At 38.7% G+C, this 22,520-nt stretch overlaps 1 protein-coding gene across 1 annotated transcript in view; it reads right to left on the minus strand.

Moving 5' to 3' along the window:
• The window catches only part of syn2 (synapsin II), a 90,335-nt gene that overhangs the window by 38,252 nt on the left and 29,563 nt on the right, over positions 1 to 22,520 (minus strand). Inside the window, exons 2-5 of the mRNA XM_023954875.1 lie at positions 8,070 to 8,127; positions 4,444 to 4,535; positions 822 to 978; positions 621 to 710 (exon numbers count right to left, since the gene is read on the minus strand). Coding sequence (XP_023810643.1) covers positions 621 to 710; positions 822 to 978; positions 4,444 to 4,535; positions 8,070 to 8,127 — 397 coding nt within the window. The remainder of the gene's footprint in view (positions 1 to 620; positions 711 to 821; positions 979 to 4,443; positions 4,536 to 8,069; positions 8,128 to 22,520) is intronic.

The raw sequence follows: 22,520 nt of genomic DNA on the forward strand, positions 1-22,520 counted from the left end.
CAGTAAAAATGCTCTGGCTCAAGAAACTACCTTTTACAAAATAAGCACATTCATGTTTGTTTAAATGACACTAAAATCAAATTAATCGCAGTTTTACCTTTTTTTTTTCAATTTATGGATCCTTGCGTTAAAAAAGCTGCATGGATGCAATGCACTAGAAAATTATTTTACCAAACTGCTTTGTTTTTTTGTTTTATTACAGACATTGAATTTTCTCCAATTTGACAATAGCTGTTAACAAACAAAAATATGCGAGCCTTGTAGAATTGTCTCCCCGGGCCTTTAAATATGCCACCCTGCTCAAAATGTTGACATTCTTTGATCAAGATCATGCTTATCGTATGTACAATCAAGCTTTGTGTTACATTGGGGATTGTAGCTCTTTATTGTAATCTGTTCATGAAGTATTGAAATAATTTAACCCTGTGGGGTTTTTCAACTTGGTAAAAGTGCTTTTGATTCCTTAAATTAATATAATTCTGGCAACTAAGAATGAGTGATTTTCTAATTCAGGATGGCAAACCTTTAAATCTCCCTATTTCATTGAGTCAAGTTTTTGTGCTGCAGATTGACTTAACAGATGGGTTGAATAAAAAATGTAAAAAAAAAAAGCTCTTTACCATGTCTTTGTAGTTGGGGTAGAAAGTCTGATCGATTAGAGGGAACTTGTCTGATCCCAACCGCTTCTGATTATTGATTAGCTGGGAAAACTGGATCAAAGTAGAACAATCAAGAGGAAAATGTTAGAGCTTCATCAAAGTCTGCATGCATTTTTTTCAAAGTCCTTCAGCAGTTACAGTTGGTTTATAAGAGACACTTACAGCCCAGGGTTTGTCACAGAGGTTGTAGATGGTCTCCAGGGTGTTGACTGAGGGGATGCCTGCATACTGAAGGCCAATGATCAAGTTCCTAAAGTCTTCATTTTGGGCCATGCTGAAGGCGTGCTGACGCACCAGGACAAAATCAGGCTTGAATGACCTGCAAAAACAAAGACGAGGAAAGTTCAATTGAAAGATGAATTAACGACACAAACTATTCACACGATGCAGGAACGCCAATAGTTTTGTTCCTACAAGAGTAGTGCAACTGGTTTGACCATTAAGTTGATCGAACACTTGCAAAAAAAAAACAAAAAACAACAACATACAAACATTAATTAGTGATGCCTCAAGTAATAGGAAAAAAATTATGACCAGTGATTTTTTTTTTAGTACTGTCAGATCCTTGCCCCTGATAGTCTGTTTTCATGAATTTGATTGCGGTTTTGTGATTTCCCAGCATCAGCCTATAAGCAAATGTTGTTTTCCAGCTTCCAGCTGGAAGAAGATGTGGGTTGACAGGCAGCGGGGTAAGCCTCTCGCACATTTTGTCCCGTTGAATAACCTCCTTGACGGAAGGTGAAAATAAGCTGCTGGTCGCTGCGGTGGCCGACTGACGTTAACTGTCAGAGAAACACACTGTCGCTCTGTTGAGCAACTACCAGCGAGTCTTAAATTGAAGGGGAACAAAACATAAAACAGCATCATAACAAGAATAACTCCTATTATCCACTAAGTGGACATGTGGTAGAACGTGTTTGTGGGTTTTTTCACTTCCTGTATTTGTGAAAATGTCTGCAAAGAGAAGAAAGGAAACAGAGCTAAAACTCTGACTTTGAATAAACATTTTTAAAAAAGATATTTCAAGAATATTTGGATTTAGAGGAAACAGCTATCAATCCAATTCTAATAATTTGTTACTTGCATCACAATTTGCAATCATCTACCAATTAGTGTTGTCAGATGATGATTTGCTTTCTTCAAGGATAATAAAAAGCAAAAAATGAACTAATAAAGATTTTAATATAAAAAAAATGGTCAAAAATATTACCAATACTTTCACAATTTCCAAAACCACAAAGATTAGGAACATTTTACAAAAGGAAAGAAAGCTACATGTTTATACTGTCATGTAACTGTCAATGTTGTTTTTGACACTTTACAGGTAAATTAAAGCCCCAAGCAGCGTTGTATGACCTGCAGGCACTACCCACCCTAGATGTGATGTCATCGCCTTAGGTAGGGGGTTATTCAATTTGCCCTAAAATCATTTTTGCTGGGTACTATTGTGTGCGCAAATTTTGGTGAGTTTTCGCGTGCCGGGCGTGAGTAAGACGGAAGAAGAAGAAAATAATGAAACAATGCAGAAAAGATGTGAAGATTTTTGCGGTTTGGACTAACTGTGCCTCAGTGTGTATTTTGTGTTCTACTACGCACTGATTTGGCCTGGTCTGTTTGGCGCTTATTCCTTTCTTTTAAGGTCTTCTTGAGGCTTTTTTGTACCTTTTTGAGTTTCCCTCCTTCTTTGCTCTTTTTTTTGAAAAACGCTGTGGCAGGGACTTAACCGTGCCCTTGCTAAGCTCAGCAGACATGCATGCACATTTGCATGACACGTCAAGTATGCTGCAGACTTCCTTTTCTGTTTGTCTTCTTCTTGTGTTTTGAGGTTACCGAGCTGCTGAAACTGCCTCCCTTTGTGAGAGCCGGTTTGTCACCAGACCTCTGGTATCTGGGTCAGAGTGGTTTGTGGCGTAATGGTACCTGAGCAAGTGTCTTGCTCATGGTATCTTCAGCAGCGTATCTTCATCTTCAGACTTCTGCTGTCAGCTTTTGAGTAAACATTGCGGTCTGACGCTTCTACATTTAATCGCTAAAGAGATTTCAGGGAGTTCCGCGCCCCCCCTTTGTTTTTTTTAAATACAATACCTTCCAACTTTTCATATTTGTCAAAAAAGCTTAAAAGTTCCAACAATGAAAACAAATCTGCACTTATCTGGGCTTTAAAGGCATTAGGTTGGTCCATATCTAAAGAGGACCCAGTGTTCTTTTTCCATTTTTTTTTAGTTGTTGCAGCAGCTGAGCAAACAAATAGAAGCCAAGTGTTGCTTGTGCCGGGCAGATTTTGCTCTTACAGAAAAGTAACTGCAATCTAATCCTTGGACACACTAGTGGAATATTTATATAATTGTGTCTTTTTATGTTCTGCGTCCTACTGATTAGGTAACTCAGTTTAGCTGTGGAAGCCTGAGCTTTGTTCCTGGATTGTGCTCACCTGGATTCAATCCTGTTTTAGATCTGGAATTGTCACTTTAATTAAATATAGATTAATTTTTTTAATTGAATTTCCGGGCATGGACTGTCTACGTTTAACTGACGTATACCAAAAAAAAGGGGGGGTGTCAAGAGTAACCATCTGTGTTCCTACAGCATCTGTCCTTCTTCATCTGTTCTCTCTGGACTCTTCCAGCCATCTTCCAGCCTTAAACCTAGAGAGACCTGTTTTCCGACACCTTTCATCCTAGATGCTGCTACTGCTCCCTGCTGGTCAGGAGAACCCCTGAGATCTCCACTAAAAAGCTCCAAACTCCATTCTGACCCAATCCATTACATACTTTACTGCTTCTAACCTCTAGAAAACCCTTAAAAATAAATTTAAAATGTATCTTGATCAACGGATTTTAGTTTATCATCCTTTATTTTCCAACTATGATGCTGTTTCTAATTGTTTTTATTGTTTTTTCAATCAATGTGTGAATACTGACGTTTTTTATTAATCTTTATTGTTATTTTACTTTAACCTCAGAAACTAGAACCAATTTTAAAAATTAGAACTTTTTTGAAAGTCTCGTGGTTGTTTAAGGTAAAAGAAGTCACAGTGAACATAGTAGCAACAGTAATGAGTATCTCAAGCGAGCCTAGGTTTAGCCAGCCCCATGATGGGGTGCAGTTGGGATATCAGGTATGGGTGTGCTCAGGGTTTGGGGTGTCTTATCCCTTTGCGCTGCTAAAATGCATGGAAAAGCATGCTATCATCGTATATCTATATCTTGTATTTTGACATGTATATGTTTTATGTTTAATTTTCTTCCAGACACTACCATCTGCATTTACTTTGGACAGGCACACACCAGGACACTGGTTTATGTCCTGTTGAGGCTGGTTTTTAATTTTTTTCTATTTGTCTATCTGTCATTTCTCCACAAGTCTGTCCATCCTTACATTTTTTTTGTTTTGGTTCCTGTGTTTTGTTTTGGTAATTTTTTTTCTTTACTTGTGGATTCTTGTGGTCCATCACATGGGGGGGGGGGGGGGGGGTCATGGCATTTAGGGGGGCATTGCCCTCCCCCCTTGCCCATGCCTTTATCTGGCCTTAATTTTGAGTAATTTCTGCAAATTAAAATACTGTTTTGGCCTTTTCAAGCCCTGTTTCATTTTACTACAGTCTTTCCGCATTTTTCAAAGTAAGTTTACACACTGAAATCTTAAGATTTTGCTAAACTGTTTGTTTTGGTTATCAGCATTTTTTTGAAAAGAAAAAAAAAAAAGAAAGAACAAAACACACACAAACATGCATTGAAATAGCATGTTATGCATAGAGTTTCTGTTTGTGAACGTGCATGCTGACCTGACCACCTTGGTGCCGCCTCTCATCACCTGCATGTCCACGTTACAGGTTCCGTTTGAATGTGAGACAAGGTTGAGCTCTGAGAACTCGGCCTGCACGGGGAAAGGCGACATGAGAGAATTTAAACCCATTGAAGAAAACTTTCACTCACTTTGTTATTTTGATCATTTTAAATAAAAAAGGATCATGTCTGTTCTCATGGTTTGGTAACATAACTAAGAATGATAGCCCTTGCAGGACATATAAATTCAACAGCACATAGGCAGATGCTTCCGTGCCAGACACATCACACTTTTTTTACGATGCCATGGATCATATCAACTTCAATGTCCTCCAAAGGGGACATAAAAAAAAGTTAGGCAACAGCTTTATGCAGCACAAACTTTTGCAGATGTTATTTGTTTGTTTTTCCTTGATATATTTCATAGCTGACATAAACCACACAGTGACTCTTTCAAAATATGTGTGTTGCTGCACTTTGGTGTGGTTGGAAAGAGGCTGAGTTTTTCTCTGAGTCATATCAGCCAACCTCCATCATGTCGCTTCAAGTCTGTGGTGAGATGTGAACTCCACGTCTATTAGGTGTGAAACTGCTCTTGGTGAAACCCCTGAGAGCTGTCGTCCTCAAGGCAGTAACTGAGACTGGCTGAATGGTTTGTTGGTTAATTAGTGAAACCAATATGAAACCAACACGTAAAAATTCAACGTGAAGCTGGCCTCAGAAAAGGAGCACAGAAACCAAACAGAGGGTTGAAGAATCTTTTTTGCTACTTTTTACTTCATAAACACAAATAAAAAGTTAACTGAAGTCTCAAACAAGTCTCAAAACATGTCCAGCTGCTGATTTTTGTGTTAGTTTTCTGTTTATGGCTTCTCCCACAGGCTCCACCCACTCACCTATGGTTCTGGACTTTCAAATCCTGACCAAGGGTTACAGCAGGCTGCACTCAGTTCATTTACTGTCTAGTGTTTATGGAGCACCTTACTTTGGCTACAATCACAAGTACAACTACATCTGCTGATTCTTCAAGATTTCCAGCCACTGCCGGTTGATTTGAAAAATTGTTGGCGTTGACATGAATGTAGTCAGGCGTCAGTCAGACATGGTTGATGTCATTATGAAATTGGGTGGCCACAGGGCAGCAGCAGCAGCTCTGATTGAATAGAGCAGTCTTTATCAAGTGCCACCAGCCGCCCGGTAGCCTGGGGGTGTATAAAAAGCTGTTCTGCACCACTGATCATTCGTAACTCCGATTTTGGGCGCACATTGTAATCTTGTCAATGGGGTTTAGCTCATGCTGGTTTGCGGCACCTTTCCGTCCGTGAAACCTGGGTTCAAATCCAGGCTGCTCCCTATTCCCTTCTTTGAGAGGGTTGTATCAGGAAGGACATCCGGCATAAAACATTGCCAAGTTAACCATGTGACTCTTGACACATTTTTAGACAACATGTCTCCCGAAAAAAAACAGCGAGGGGCAAAGCCCCAGCGCCCAAAACTAAGGCATTTGGTCTTCATCGGATGAATATCATCAAGGCTTTAATGCATCCCCAAATGGGGAGACGGCATTTCTAACAATTTCTATCAATCGGACGGAGGCAGTGGGACGTCAGCACAGGGGCAGGGAGGTGGCTGTTGGGTGGCAGTCTGAAATTGGTCGATCATTAGACGATTTTGGGGACCTTGGAGACACTCCTGTCAGTCAGTTATGTTGCCGTTTCTGCCACCTGGCCGTCACTGGACTGCCACCGCGCAACCACAAAATGTGGCGGTCTGTGACCAATATTAAAAAATGGTCAGGTCGGGATCTGTGACTGTAGCATTAGCCTTTAGTGCTGGTGTGTTCTGGATATTTTCTGATTCTTCTTTCCAGTGACAGGCACCCCTCTATCAGTTCAGTTTCTGAGCTCTGGTTTTGGGTTTTTTGTTTTGGCTTTTCTCTTCTAGTTTTTATTGCTGTGGTTGTTAAACCCTGTTTTGGATTGATTTTGCTGACTGACTGATTTTTTTTCCTGCTCCTTTGTTTCCATCTGTTCACCCACATGACAAATGGAAAGTTAATTTAAAATATATACCATATATATAGGATATCACCATCTATCCCTCGATCTTCAGAACCCACTGAAGATGGAAGGCTGGAGCCAACCCAGCTACCGTTGGGCAAAGGCAGGTTACACCCTGAACAGATTGCCAGTCCGTTGCTGTGCCACACACTCACATGCACACCTAGAGAGGGTTTAAATTCACCTATGAAGCATGTATTTGGTCTGTGGGAGGAGAGCCAGAAGAAAACGTACACATGCATGAGTAGAACGTGCAAATACTACTGAGAAAGGTCCCAACTGGGATTTGAACCGAGGCCTTCTCACTGTGAGGCAAGAGCACTAACTACCGGTGTGTGAAACTACCAAATGTTGTGTTCCTTTGTTTGTCCATTGGCTGTTCATTTTTAGTTCTTTTGTAGATTAGTTTTTTTTTTACTTTTTATATTGATGTTTTTAATGTTGGTGTTTGAAAAAAAAAACAAGTAATAATAAACATTTTCGATAAACAATGAAAAGCAAATTGTGAGCGAATAATTGTCATTTTATACAACTTTTTCTGGCCATGGATTTGCTGTACTTATTGCAAAGGTTTCCTGTAGACCACTTCCTTTCTCACATGGTCTTTGTCTTCCAAAAAACAACATTTTTATTTAGCCATAGGTTTAATCACTTACATTTTTTATTTTTTTATTTTCCTAGTTCAAATTTCATTATTTATTTGTGACATGCTGGTTAACTTAAAAGACATAAGTATAAATGACAAAAAACATTTAATCAATGTCAAAGGAGGCAAGAGCAAAATTAGAGAATATGAGAAAAACAAAAAGTATGTAAATATTAAATATTGCTGTGATTTCCTTTTTCTAAATTACAAAAAAATCTATTTCTTTAAGTTTTGAAAAATAGTCTCAGTATGGGTAGAATAGAAGAATCTTACACTTTATTTTTATTCAGTGATCAAAGAAAATCCAAATGAGTAAATATAATTCATGACTCATGAATTCCTAAATCAGATTCATTTTATTTAAACAATAAGACTACGTGACAGCGTGAAAGTGCTCAGGTTTATTCATTAACTGGCTGGCGCCAGAGCTATCAGAGCTATCCAATCTCCGCTGAAGGACTCACCTGGTAATTAAAGCCTCTGGGAGAATGTCAATATTGTTTGCTGCAGCTTGTGCATCAAGATCTGAAGGACACCTTTCTGCATGCATATCCCAGCTACAGAGGCTTCAACTAAATGACAACTGACAAGCTGATTGGTAGCCCTGTTTAAACTAAAGCAGATTTGCGATTTTTAAACCCTCTTTGGTAGTTTGGAAAGGAGAAATTGGTAAATGGACAATTTTGTAAACAAACTTCCACTAAGCCTTGAGCAAAATTGCTTTGCAATAAAATTAAAAAAAAAAAAAGTTCTAATCCGTAGAGCACTGACATAATCCAAGTCCATCCACAAAGAACCCTGAATATCTGCAGCTGCTTCAGTGTGAATAAAACTGAACAGGGTGTCTGGGTTTTTCTTATTACCTTATTACCTTTACCTTATTCTGAGAGATGGCATCTTTTCAAAGTCTGTATCATACCTGCTCCACTTTGATGTCATAATCTCCAAGGACCTTCTTTCCGCGAAACACTTTTGCCCTGGAAGAGAAAAGAAAAGGGGAGATTCACTGTGACATGCGTTCACACTATAGCTCTCTGCTGTCTTTGCTGCCCTCTACTGGACTTCCACGCCTTCTGAGGAACAAATGCTGCAGAAAATGGACGCCTGCTCCAAGTGACGGAACCCTCTGCTGATGATTACTGTGCTGTTGCAGCCTTCATAGAGCTGCAGAAAGGTTTAAGAAGATGAGTGCAGCTGAAGCACATTATCCTTATTCCTGGGTATTATTCTAAATACTTAAATATGATAATGGAGGACATATATATGAAGAATATAGGCTCAAAATTGCATTTCTGAGTATTTCTCAGTTCAAAATTTTCTGACAAAGGTGCAGATAAAAAAAAATGCCATCTAAAAATAGTGTATTTGCAACGTAGAGAATATGCTGGGCGGGCAATAAGTTCCCTGCTCCGCACCATTGTGATGGATCCACTTGCAGACAAATAGATCCACGTACAACTTTTCCTTGTACGATCAGGCATCTGGCTAAAAACTGTACGACCGGATAGCTCCAATGTTGCTCCCCGACACGATCGTGGATCTCCAATGATTTTTCTGATGGACAGAGAGATTCTTCAGGCCCAGCTAACAGTCTAATAAATCAAACATTGATCTTCAAAATAGCATAACTACCAAACACTAAACCTCGTTTCATCATCAACAGTCGTTCTCACTGAAGCACGTGTGCTCGTTTCTGCTTGTGCTCTCAGTTAAAGCATTCTTTCCATAAACCCTCACAGGATCTTGTTTTGTGCAGAGATGAGGTATCTGCTTCATTAGCAGCAGCTTCATTAGGCTCATACCATCTGTGACCGAGACACTCGAAGGGCATTGTTCTCTAACACCCAACAATCAATAACCGCATCCAATAAATCGGTGATCTAACAATTGCTAGAATACATCTTCTTTAGGGACTCTGTGTGTGTTTGTGTGTGTGTTTTAAGCCCTGAAAAAGGAGACTGTTGTTCTGATGTACAGTCATCAGAGCAACAGTCTGTTCATTGAATAAGGCATTTAAATGTTTAAAGTCCCATTCCAATCATCTTTTGATATTGTAAAAGAGTAGTGGTCTTGTAAACCCCTTGTGCTATCCTAGCCACTTGGGCGTTGGGAGTTGGGTCATCTAGACCCACTAGACAGTGCACTGAACCTGTTTTCTTCAATGATTTGTCATCTTCACTGGTGTCCATGGATTATATGAAATCTTTCAACCTGTATCCACCTTTGTCATGGTAGGGAGAACACGTCAATGTAAGGGTGGGGTCATCTAAGATAGTACAAGGGTTAATTATGATTAAGCCGTTTTTAGCCAAGATGAAAAAAATATGTAGTTTTCTAGGACATACTTTCTGCAGACCAGAAATCATTTGTTAAAAATTCCCCCATGAGTTGTGGGCAGGACTGCGCACATTTCCCATCATCCCTTTGCTTACTATCTCTCCCACCAGATTAGAGCCCCTCACAACCCCAACCTAACATTAACGGTGCAACAAAAAAACAAAAATGGCGAGCAACACTGGAGCTGTCCAGCTGTTGTGTTTTTTAACCAAGATGCCAGCTCAGACAAAGAAAACAAAGACGTACATGGATCTATGTGTGGAGCGGAGCAGGGAGGTTATTGCCCGACCAGCGTATTTTCTACATCACAACTACAAGCTATTTCAAAGAGCCTTTTTTCATCTACTCCTGATTCACCACAATTTGAATAAAGAAGTACAAAGAAATGTGAAGTACAAAGAAAGTAAAACATCGATGTTCTCCACTGATGTCTTTATCCTGTTACCTGATTTTGCAGTTCAACAAACATTATTTTTAAGCATTTCAATTCTGTTTTTGTTATATTATGAAAACAACACCATTCATTTCATAGAAAATCAAGTATTTCTGGTAAAAAGCATAATATGTAAACCTAAAAGACAAAAAGAAAAAAAAATTATGACTGTGTTCCTCACATATAGGCTGATCAGTTAAGCGAAATAGCAAATGTTAATCAGGATGCACAAATAATCTAAATATCAGTTTTAACTTTTGCAACCTATAAAACAGGAGAAAAACTGGAAAAAGATGCATTCTGTACCTTGTGGTTGGGGAAGGAGGTTGTTTATATGACTCTCTTTGAAGGATTGCAACATGGTTGTAATTCTCAGACAGCAATAAAACCTCACAGTCATGCGGGCCAACATATCCAGAAAAACATTAATTTTTTCCTTTGTTGCAGTTTCTTTTTCATCCTTTGCATGAAAGTTTTTTTTTTTTCTTAACGAGGATGCCTCCTTTTATTTTTTATTCCACATAAAGCTCCACTATGAGGTTGTTTTAATGAGAATTTGATCTTTTACACCTGCAAAAATGTGCATTAAACCATAGAATGCTATCACTTTAACTGATAAGCTCTGAAAAATAAACTGATTAGTTGAGAAGTTCTAAGATTTAATCTGCCTTAATGGTAAATGTGCTTCATAAAACAAAAACAGCTTAAATTACATGTACTGGATCACACAACGGAGGCTGCTTATTTGCATGGAGACTGATAGTGTACAATGGGACAATTAGTTGTTTTATGTTTGTGCTATAAAGTACACAGTGATTTAATATCCAAGTGATTTTCTGGATCGAGGTTTGAAGCCAGTCTCAACATGATGGATGAAAACATTTGCTTCCTTTCTAGACAAATACAGTGAAATAGCAGATGTTCATTTTAATGCAAAAGTCCCTCATTGATTGGCTTCATTTGTCAACACCTGCACATCTTGATTATAGCAATAATTGGCTCGTTTTGGTTGATTTGTGAGCCAGTAAATGCTCTAATGCCACATTTTCTCCATGTTAACTTGTAATGAGAAGTATGTTATTAAACAGAAGGCAATTATTGCATTCATGTTGGAATTAGTTTGCAGCAGCCTGGCAAAGAACCTGATCTTGACCATATTTTGGCTTACTTTAGAGTGCACTAATACTTTTAGATTGTTTTTTTTTTCCCTGTATAACAGCTATTGAGTAAAAGATTATCAAACTTTTTCCACAAGGTTACAAAATAGTGTGATTTGTAACTTGGTAAACAGACGTGACAGTTGTTGCATCATGTTGAAGTGCTGATGGTCCAGATGTGTCCATCTTTGATTATGTTTGTGCAGCATTTCTGTCAAAAACCTGAAGTCATAAAACATGACCCAGAGTTTCAGAGGAAAACCAAAACAAGCCTGAAAGCAGAGTTTAGGATACATATGATTCAGTCTAATGGCAGCACCAAGAAAAAAAAAAAGTTTGTTCCTCTGATCCATAGAGACTTTGTCACAAAACAGGCAGATGGCTGGTTCCAATTGCAGCAGGTTTTGTAGCTCAGCTAAAAGGCCACAGAGCTAAATCAGGGTCAGGCAGGCAGGGGTCAATGACAGGCATGGGAGCATCAGAGAAGAGATGGGGTATTCAGGAGGCAAGAGTCATGGCAGGCAAACTAAGTCCGAAACAGGGTCAGGAGACAGAAGATCAGGTCCAACTATAACTCTCAGTGATGAAGGCAGAGTGGCCCCAAACAATACTTCACACTGAGTGAGGCTCAGTACAGTGTTTAAGTATGCTGTGATTGATTTAGTGAATGAGAGTCAGGTGTGTGGCATGCTGGGAGATGTGGGTTGCTGGGAGATGAACTGCATTCTGGACTCTGGAGACGGTTCCCGCTGGTGACCAGAGGGGGAGACAGAGCTCTGACTTCTGACATGCTTTCAGTCTTTTTTTCGCGTATGAACCATTTTTGTCTTTTCAGCATCTCAGCCACACAAGCATCTTTATTTTTGATACTGAAGAAATTAAAGTGACTATGATCCTTGGGGAGAAATAAGTTCTCACAGGTGATCCCAGCAGTTTTTGTTTTGAGAGATAGCCAAGTCTTAAAATCAAATGCTAACCACATAAGCAATTCTGTGATAAACTGGTGATTTAAACACACACTAATTTCAATATTACAAGACGATCTTCACACCACTTTGCTGTACAGCTGCACTGTGTTTTCTAAAAACTGTTTACTCTAACATGTAGCGAGGAAGGAACTGAACTTAACCCTCACCGCCATTGGATGACATTATGGACATTTTATAAATGGAGGGTAATTGAGCTTAATTCAAGAAAAGCGCAGAGGTAACCCGAGGATCTGAGACGGAGGTGTTTAAATAAGCACATGCTCTTTAATCGGCGAGGTTAGCAGCTCAAGCAAATGACACATCTGAAGGAAAGGGGGGGGGGGGGGGGGGTCAGTGGAGCGAGGAGTAAAAGGATGGGGAATGTGTGGTGCAAAGACATAACCCTGAAAATGCTTGTTTTAACACAAACACATGAAGATTTTAGCTTGAATTTAGAAGTTAGCAGTCAGCCAGCCTGATGTAAGTCTTTTAAACACAACAGTGATGAATTAAGAGAGTCGAGGACAGATGAATGTCCGCTTAAAAATATAAAAAACGTTGAAATCATATGTGTTGCCTTTGTTGAAATGACTTGATTTCTATTAATCTTAAAAAGAAATGTAACCATTATCCCGATCATGACTGATTTATTTACAGTTATATAAAACATATTCTTCATTTTTTTTTTTCTGTTCAGGGTGATGCTAAAATACAAAAAGAAGGGGTTAAGGTTTAAAGACCTTGTTTCTTACATTTTTTCTGTAATAGGGATTTGCTATTTACTTTCATAGTTTTAAATGAGTGTGGGGCATAAATAATTTAAAAAGAGAAAGCATTAAGGTTCAGGCGAGCCATCCATGACTCTAAAATAGTTGGACTTTTTATGCTTGGCTCAGCATGCTCACCTTTTCTCAGAGTCATTGGATGAAACCCCAGTTACAGTATTGACCAGAGGAGTCCACGAGTCTGAGATGCAAAACCTTCCAAATCAATGCATGATAATGAGAGACAGCCAAGGAAAGAGAGAAAGATGAGAGTGGAAGAAACCATGGAAAGCTTTTAGGTATTCTACTCCATCATTACCCACCAGCCTCTAAACCCCAAAAAGCTTTTCCAATGCCAGACAAACACGTTTATACCAATAAATGTAAAAAGGTTAAAGGTCAGACAATGTCCCTATAAACGGAGAAGTACTAAAACGGTTGTTAACCAGCAGGCTTTTACCTTACATGGATGGTTAAATTACAGGAGTTTCCGGCTGATAGAATGCCAACGCTGAGATGCATTACTCTATTTGCCAAGGTAAAGTGGTGCTGCAGGGACGATCTGAGCACGTGCAACTCTCATCATGAATCCCTTTCAGATTTCCCGACAGACATCTCTGCCAGAAATGGAGCGTCAGACTCGCCTGCTGCAAGATGCTGATCAGTAATTTGATGTCAGCTGGAGAACTTGAATTATGCGGCTCTCTGAGAACTCCATCAGAACTGATCACGATGTTCAAATTTGTTCAACCTCAATTAACCGACCCCCCCAACAGGATGAGCACTTTTGTGCCAAATGCATGGTCCAGTTCGGAATCAAGTATCATATCGACACGAGGCTCTCCGAGCCCCTGCTGCAGAGTATCATCTGAGAGAGAGGAAGAGTGGCAATGGAGACTCACAAAGGGGGTCTGAGTTCTGAGAGAGGAGAACTCAAACACAGCTAGACGCAGGTAATGCAGCTGGTTCAAGATAATGTCACGACATCCAGTCCCCACTCCCTCGATACTTCACTCCAGCTTCATCTCATCTCTTTCTTATCAAGCAGCCGCAGTTTACTCTCTGAAACGAGTTTTCGCTGATCTGGTTCCTCACCTCTCTGTTGGTTATTTTGATTTTGCTCTGAAATTATATTTTGTCAAATCATTGCCACTTCAACTATATCGAGTTTGATCTCCTGTCCCACTCTTTTATCTGTAATACTAGTCTGCACTGCAGAGAGCTGCACCGCACTTTGGTCCTTTCAGAAGAAAACACAAACTGGTCTCTGATTAAAGGTTTTCAAAGGTAAAAAACTACCAATATCCATGAAACGTTATGACTTCAACATTATTTTAAATATTGTTTACTTACTAACTATTATTTGAACATCTAAATAAGAGTAACATATGCATAATAATTCAGAATAATTCACAGCATTTAATGGCAAGAAGTACATTAAATTTCCTTAATCGCTATACCTTTGCACTTTTGGCTTATCTACTGTGTATCATTTAATATTTACTTCTAACTTTTCTTGTTTTTTTTCATGTTGGATTGCTAGAAGTCTCTTTCTCTTGCTGTAAAACAGTCAGTAGTTTGTATTAAAACTATTCCCTGCTACTTTTCCAGATGTCATAGTGTATCTGCAGGCACATGAAAATCAACGCATGATGGAAGAACATGGAAGAATGTGATCAGGTGAACTGAGCTGACTGAAATTCTTTGGTAAACTTACTGACTGGATGTTTCACCTCTTGAAAACATTTGTGCTGCCTGGACTTCTGCTTTTGCAGTAGAACAGATACTTTGATGCATGGGAACTGGAGCCATTTGACTTTCAGCAACCAAAAAGTGTGAACTGCTGTGAGCATCCACAGCAGGAGGGTTTATTTGGCTTTTGGTTAGCTGCTTAAAAGAGTCTAACAGATGGTCCTATTAATTCTATAAAGACACTTTGTACCATGGTGTAAACCTGCAATAATTAGCTGCAGCACAGCAAAGCTCATCGCCTCTAAAAACCCTTCTAACTAAAGGCTTGTATTCCCTGCAATATACAAATATTTTCTAACTTATTTCATCCACCATTTGCTGTTTGCTTTCAAATAAAACACTGTGCTTGTTGGGTCAATTGTTTTTTTTCTTCAAAGACAGAGTGACTTTTCACCAAAGAAAAAAACTGATAATCCTCAAAGTGTTTCCTAAATAAGGATGTTCGGGTTAAATGAATCCTCTGAACCTTTTTACTAGAAAAAATAAAAAAATAAAGACGTAGTCAAATTAAAATGCATGATTCAAGCAATAATTTGAGATTAAAGCATCAAGCAGGGTTGTATGCCCCTCTCCCTCTGCCCCTGTAAACCTGGTCAGAGCTAAACGTGACTAAATTATGAAAAGAAAAAAACTTTTTTTCAAAATGGTACCTTTTTTGTTTGTTTTATCTCCATAGCAACTATTTTGTTATTTGGTCGCTGAGAGGTGATGAACAGGTCTATGCATGTTTTAGAAGAATCCACAAAAGTTAACTTTTGGATTTCCTTGGCAACTGATTTTTTTATGAGCTAAACCTACTTCCCTAAAATATTCATATGTCAAATTGTTTTGTTCAGCTTGAAGCAACAATTTATGTATTCAATTTCCACAATATTACGGTAAAAAACGTGCGAAGGACAGGGAAGCAAAACTTTTGCAAGCGTACCTCACGATCCCCTTTGAGAATGTATAAACTTTAAAACCAAAATTCTTTTACAAATAGCTTTTCAATGATGGCCTAGGAGTTAGGAGGCGATAGATCAAAATACCTACAGGGGGAGTTAACATTTGTAGCTGGTACAAAATGTAACTTTTTGGAAAATTCCAAATGTTGGCCTTTTCCCGATTTTAAAGGTCAAATAATCTTTGGTTGTGGTTTTAGACGTTAGCTGGCGTCATGTATTGGAAATTTCCTAAAGTTTCTTTATAACTGATTTAGAGTTTTTTTTATGAGCACCATGAGAGATTTGGGCCCCATTTCGTTTTTGAACGGTTTCGTCCCCTATGATGTCATCCATCAGTTGTTTCTTGGGGGTGGTTCACTATGTTGAAAATTCCTTTTTGGTTTGGAGTATGTTGTGGGGGTGAATTTTTTGCTCAAAGGCGCAGTAAGAAAGAAGAATTGCGAAAACAATCTGGTCTTTGCAGTCCAGGACTCCTGGAAGCCAGAATAAGATCCAAGAATTTCACGTCCAATTCGTTTCAATCCCATTGTTGTGTTTTTGTATGTGTACCTCAGCTTTTTGTGCTCTTTTCACTTCTGACTAAAAGCTTTCAGCTCTGATTTACTTGCTTGACTTCTTGTTTTTGATCCCTTTCAGTATTTTGTTACAAATGACCAAGTTTGCTTTTCAGCCAATAACCCCCTCAGAGTATAGATCCTCATTGATTTTCTCCCTTTCTTTGCAGATTTTATCACCAGTGATTAGCCTTTATGGTTTCCTGATGCCTCAGCTTGCCCTCTTTTTCTCTCCTTTGTTTTGTTTCTCCTAAACTGCATTTAGTTTTTATTTCTCCCACCCCACTGTGGCAGCAGGATTTGGTCAGAATGAACCCAGCAGGAGAGCGTCTTAACACCACGCTTAGAAAGTCACAGGAAAATTTGCCACGAAACTCAGAATTTTTCTTTTAAAAAGAACAAAAATATAGAAAAAATTTGAAGATGCAATTTTTCTGTTTGCTAATCTAGAATGTCATCTTGTCTCTTACACTTGTCAGTGAGGCTTTTTTAATTGATGTTCACTACCAAAAGCTCCAATTAAACCCAGTAACAAGCATGGCCCACAGTGATTAAGGCAGAGGCGCTGGCTCATGGTGCCTGAGGTGAAGATGTCACCTGAATTATTCAGCTGCAGCACAGAAGGTTGTAACTGCTGGATTCCACTCTGTCCATACCCTGCAGGGGTGATGGCATCCTGGGAACTGTGCACCCCCTCCCTCCCCCCACTTCCTGTGCTGTGAATGTGACATGTTAGTGCAGCAAGGTTACAAATCAAATGGTGGTTTGCTCCTAACTAACCAGTGCTTCAATGATAAAAGCTCATACATTATGTGTAATGCTTTAGGATCTGTATTTGAAGACCAGTCTCAAGTCTCAAGTCTAAAGCTACACACTTGGCATGTGGCTCCACTGGTGTGTAAATTTGCATGATATTTCCGGTGATGGTCAGTAGGCGCAAACTGCCAGCCACGCCTCTGCCAGTCTGCCCCAGGGCCGCTGAGGCTACATCAGTAGCTTACATTCACCAAGTATGAATGAGGAGTGAATGAATAATAGACACATTGTAAGAACTTTGAGCGTCTGGGAATGTGCAAATAAATCCAATCCATTATTATTTATTATTTATTATTTATTATTTATTGTTTATTATTTATTATTATTGTTATTATTATTATTATTAGTATTATTATTATTATTATTGTGTGACACGATCAAGAACGAGGTAAACATGGATTCTTGAACTTGCATATCACCCATGGTGTTCACACTGGACAAGCAGGGAGGGACTTTCTCTTCTTTTTCTACTGCATATCCACCATTGACAGTTGGAGAAATTTTGGTGGGAATTGTTAAAGAGGCGCACATCTCATAAATCTTCCCCCAGGCCCAACCTTTAAACAGTTGGCACTTCCATGAATTAAAAAGGATGTCATCTATTTGTTACTACCAAATCTAAGTCTTCAATTGGTCAAAGTTCAACCTAGTTTAACTTGCTTCAATTGGTCAATGTAGAGCCTGAAAATGGTCTTAAAAATGTGTGTAGCTACACGGGAATGCAAGAGTTTTGAAAGTTGGGGTGTAGGGGTGGGATTATATCAGTAGAGGTGGGATTATATTGGTTCAAGCAATAAATCAAGATCTACTTAACTGTAGTCAATGATCAATGTATTTAATTAAGCAAATGTGATTTAAGTGACTTTTTTACTACAATGCTTGAAAAAATCAATAAATCAAATCAAATCCAATTTCAAAATGCCCTTTTACACGTTTACATAGACTTTTCACAGGAAGTGGCAGTTTGAACGTGCGTTTCTGAAGGTGGTGTGATCGTAGCTTATAAGAGTCAGAGTTAGTTCAGAGTTAAACTGGTGAAATACGGTGATTAATGACAGATAAAAACACAGAAATGTTTTAAACATTTCATTTAATTTGATTTACCTACAGATAGTTTTGCGACGCCCTCTGGGATTATGGGTGCTTGTGTGGACAAATCCCCACAGAGTTGGGATAATTCTTATGTAATGACCATTTAGAAAAAACATTCATCAAATGGCTCCTGGTGGAGGTAGGCAGCACATTAATTTCCATTCATCAGTGTGTGAATGTGTGCATGGGTGAATGGGACTGTAACTGCAAAGACAAGTAAAGAGTTATATAAGTGCACGCCATTTAGTATTTTTTGTTTTATTTCAACTTTTACTTTTATTGACAATGTTTTTTGTCAAAGGGATCAAGTTTGTGCCGGGGGAATGAACAGAGTGGTAGGGTAGGAAAATGTTCTTAGCAAACTGTTTTTTTGTGCTTTTACTTTTATTGGTTTTTAAAGTTTTAATATAGATTTTCAATTCTGTGGGGCACTTTATGCTGCTTTCACATGAAAAATGCTTTAAAAATAAAGTTTAACTTGATTTGAATTCCTCGTTTTGGGCTTTCTATACTTTGTTGTTGACGTGTTTGAACAGAACCACAAAAAACATAAATTCTTACAGGACCTGAAGCAGAAACATTTTTGGAGGTTTTCATGACTTCTGGATGATATATCCTGAACTAACAAAAAAAATCCCTCTAAACGCTAGTAAAATGTCATTGAAAACAGAAAATAAAATACTTTTAATCAAGCAAACAAAATTAATAATGAAGTTAAAAAAAATGTTTCGAACATGATTTCTCAACTTTAGAAGCAAAAATACATTTAGAAACCACACATTTTAAGAATATTCATCAATATTTTTAATTTACCTGAAAAGCATTTTTTTCTACAAAACAGAAAATGAGAATTTTCTTTTGGCAACAAATCTTGATTTATAAATCCACAAGTTGTTTTTCCACAGGGAGAGAGGCAAGTAGGTGTTGATGAGCATCCCGGCACATCGTCTCTTCTGATTTGAAATAACTATTACATATTCACTTGCATGAGTCAATCCAGGCGCATAAAGAAGGTCAAAGACATGAATATTTCCAAGTAAAATAAGCAATGGTCTGCATCAAAAGTCAGTTCAGAAACACCGAAAAGAAAGGGTCAGTAACTCAAAAACAGGGCACAGATGTGACATGACAAATGCTGAAAAGCCAAAGGCAACAGTTTACTGAGAAAAAGGAGTCAGACCTTATGTGCTGCTGAGAAAAGATGTTGAAAATAAGCAGAATTGGAGGAGGCAGGCAGAATCGGGTGAACAGCATGAGGCGAGATATAATGCAAAGACTGGGATAACTGATCTGAGCTGGGGGAGAAGTCATGGTCACTGCAATTTGTGGTAGGTTCACGCTGTCAGGCAGCATGAATAAAAACTAAAACATGGAATATAAGAATAAAAATGCAATAAATAACAGTAACATCTGCTGCAGCTTAATACATTTGGATCTATTGAATACTGAGCCTGCAACCTTGTTTTTGTGCAGATGCCACACAGCTCCCTGTATCCGTTTTTTCTGGTCATCATATTACATTACACTGATTAACAACGACCCACAGGCCAGGCTTTTTTCTTTTATTAAGTGACTACCTTCCAGGTTTATACCTATCCGTATATTTCTGAGCATTAAACTGTGCCGTCCTGCATTAGTCCTATTTTTAGTTAAGCTTTACATGAATTAACAAATCAAGTCCTTTTCCATTCTGTGACATCCACTCTTGAAAAAGAATGGTTTTACTCTGAGTGCTTTTTGGTGACTAGAGTTCCGTCTAAAGGCTTCAAACATGCAGAAAAATAAAATCTTCTGCAGTTCAATTGGACACAAGGAAAAGTTTATTCTTTAACCAATTGATGCCTATTTATGCAAATATACATTAAACCACTTTGACTCCAAAATGACCTAAATTTAGCATTTTTTTCATATCTGAAAATAATTCAAGCATTTAAGGGTTAACATATGAACAGAGAAAAATTGTTTTAAATCTATAGTTTTGTGCAACAATTTGCTACCAGTTTGATACACGGCAAACAACTTGTGTCTACTGACAGATCTGAAAGCAATTTCACTGCATTTTCAAAGTGAGACATGAACTTGAAGGTAAACAAACTTGAGTTCTCCTGTTTTAGTTCATTACGTTGTTGATTGTTTGCTGTGGACTCATTTTTCTTACCGCCAGTGTTCTCATTATAGCCTAACCTGGGCAACCAATTAGCCATTAGCGTGGTTCCCTCCAAACTGAGTGTTGTAGCATTTAGCTTGTAGTTCACTAATTAGGTAAGTGACGAAGCCAAACATGAACATTTCTGGTACAGTTGAATCATCAGCCCCCCAAAAACCCATCCTCCTCATTACAGCCGCCTTGAATCCAGGAAAATACTCTTCAAACGGATTAGCCTTGTGTTCATGTCAGCCTCCAGAGACGGGAATAACAAAAAGACAAGGCAAGGATGGGGCTTTTCATTGAGTCAGCCACACCAGTCATTTCATTTGGGATAAATATTATGTGTAAAATACTCCTCCCTTCACACTATGTATCACGCATTTCTATTTCTGAAGAAATTCTTTGTTTTATTTTAGTAAAATATCAGAAAGTACCCGAAACAAGTGTGGAACATTAAATATTGTAAAAATACATAAAGTTAATAACAAAGTTAGTTTGAATGTAGAAAGTAATTTGCCTTCTCTGGGAGGGTGGAGGGCTCCCTCCCCAGGTGGAGGAGTTTAAATATGTTGATATGTTGGGGTCTTGTTCAAGAGTGAGGGGAGATTTGAGTGTGAGATTGACAGGCGGATTGGTGCAGCGTCCGCTGTTATGCGGTCGCTGTATCCGTCTTTTGCAGTGAAGACAGAGTTGAGCCAGAATGCGAAGCTCTCAATTTATCAGTCTATTTGTTCCAAAACTCACCGATTGTGATGAGCTCTGGGTCATGACCAAAAGAACGAGGTCCCGAATGCAAGTTGCTGAAATGAGCTTCCTCCATTTGGGTGGCTGGGCGCTCCCTTAGAGATAGGGTGAGAAGCTGGAGAGAGCTCAGAGCAGAGCCACTGCTCCTCATCGAGAGGACCCAGTTAATGGGGCTCAGCCATTTAGTCCGAATGCCCACTGGACGCCTCCCCGGGGAACTGTTCCGTGCATGTCCCACTGGGGGGAGGCCCCGGGGAAAACCCAGGACAAACTGGAGAGAACACGGCTCTCGGTAGGGCCTGGGAACATCTCTTGGTCCCCCCAGAGGAGCTGGAGGAAGTGGCCGAGCAAAGGGAGGTCTCAGCTTCTTTGCTGCCACCACGATCCAGTCCCGGATAAGCGGAAAAAACATGAATGGATGAATGGTAAATAAGATAAATCCAATTTGTTTGCTTGTTTGCTGGGTTCATTCTGACTGGAAAACAGTAGATCCTGTGATTACTCGAAGAAGGATCTTTGGCGTGAAAAAACCCAAATGCATGACTTTAATGTTTCGAGGGAACTTTTGAAATTTTTTTGGCCTGATTTAAATTTAATGCTTAAAGCAAATAAACTTGAAAGCAGTGAGTAATTCTGAAACAGGGTTTAAAAACGTTAAACAGATTCAAAGTATGAAACACTTACGCTTACTAAATATTTTAATACACATTTCCAATCATGAGTTCAATTGGATTTGTGGTGCAATTATTTTATTATTTTATTTGAGTAATTTTTTTGCTCGAAGTAAATGAGTGGTGCCATAAGAAACTGGAGCATAATTAAAAACACTGGATGAATTATGCATGAGTCCCAAACAATCTGAATTATAACTTTTCCTAAAATTAAAAGCAATGATGGATTTAACCAAAAAGTTGAATTTGTTTGAAATAAAAGGTCACTTTCCTGTAAAGCAGTTTGGCATAAACTCTGGAATTAAACTTTTTAGAGGTGGTAGAGTTTGTGTTGGTTTGTGAATGATGCATAATGCTATAAGATCATGAAAAGTTGAATAGATAATTAATTGTTTTTTTAACCACATTTGCCAAGTTATGCACAGATGTCAATTTGATTTAAAAAACATAATCTTTGTGTAGTGAGGTAAAGTTTATTGCTGTCTTTGTCATGTGTGGGCGTGGCTCGAGAGCCGGTTGGACCCAGAAGGAGAGGCGGGAGGCACAGTTCCAAGGCCAGGGGGTTTAATAAACAACAAACAAAAGGCGCTGCAGAGCAGGATGACAAAACAAAAACTCATTGTGGCGTGGCATGAAACATGGCATGAACGGACGAAGACACATGAAGACGTTAAACACACGACCAGAAGTTAATGGACCAGCACAGGAGGAAGGCAGAGACAAGACTTATATACAGACAGGGCAGACAAGACACAGGTGAACACGATCAGGGCAGATGGGGACCAAAGGAAGTAAAACTCAAGAAACATGACAAGACAGGAAACCTTTCAAAATAAAACAGGAAACAGAACCAAACAAGACAGAACAAGAACTAAAGCGAAAAACAAGACACAACAAACTCAAACCATGACAGTCTTTTTTTTAATAATGCGGGTTATATTTCCAAAGAAGGAAAAAAAAATTCTCCTTTTTATTTTATTCCAGTTATT

This window comes from Oryzias latipes, chromosome 5 (assembly GCF_002234675.1).
Source record: "Oryzias latipes chromosome 5, ASM223467v1".
Classification (NCBI taxonomy): Eukaryota; Metazoa; Chordata; class Actinopteri; order Beloniformes; family Adrianichthyidae; genus Oryzias; species Oryzias latipes.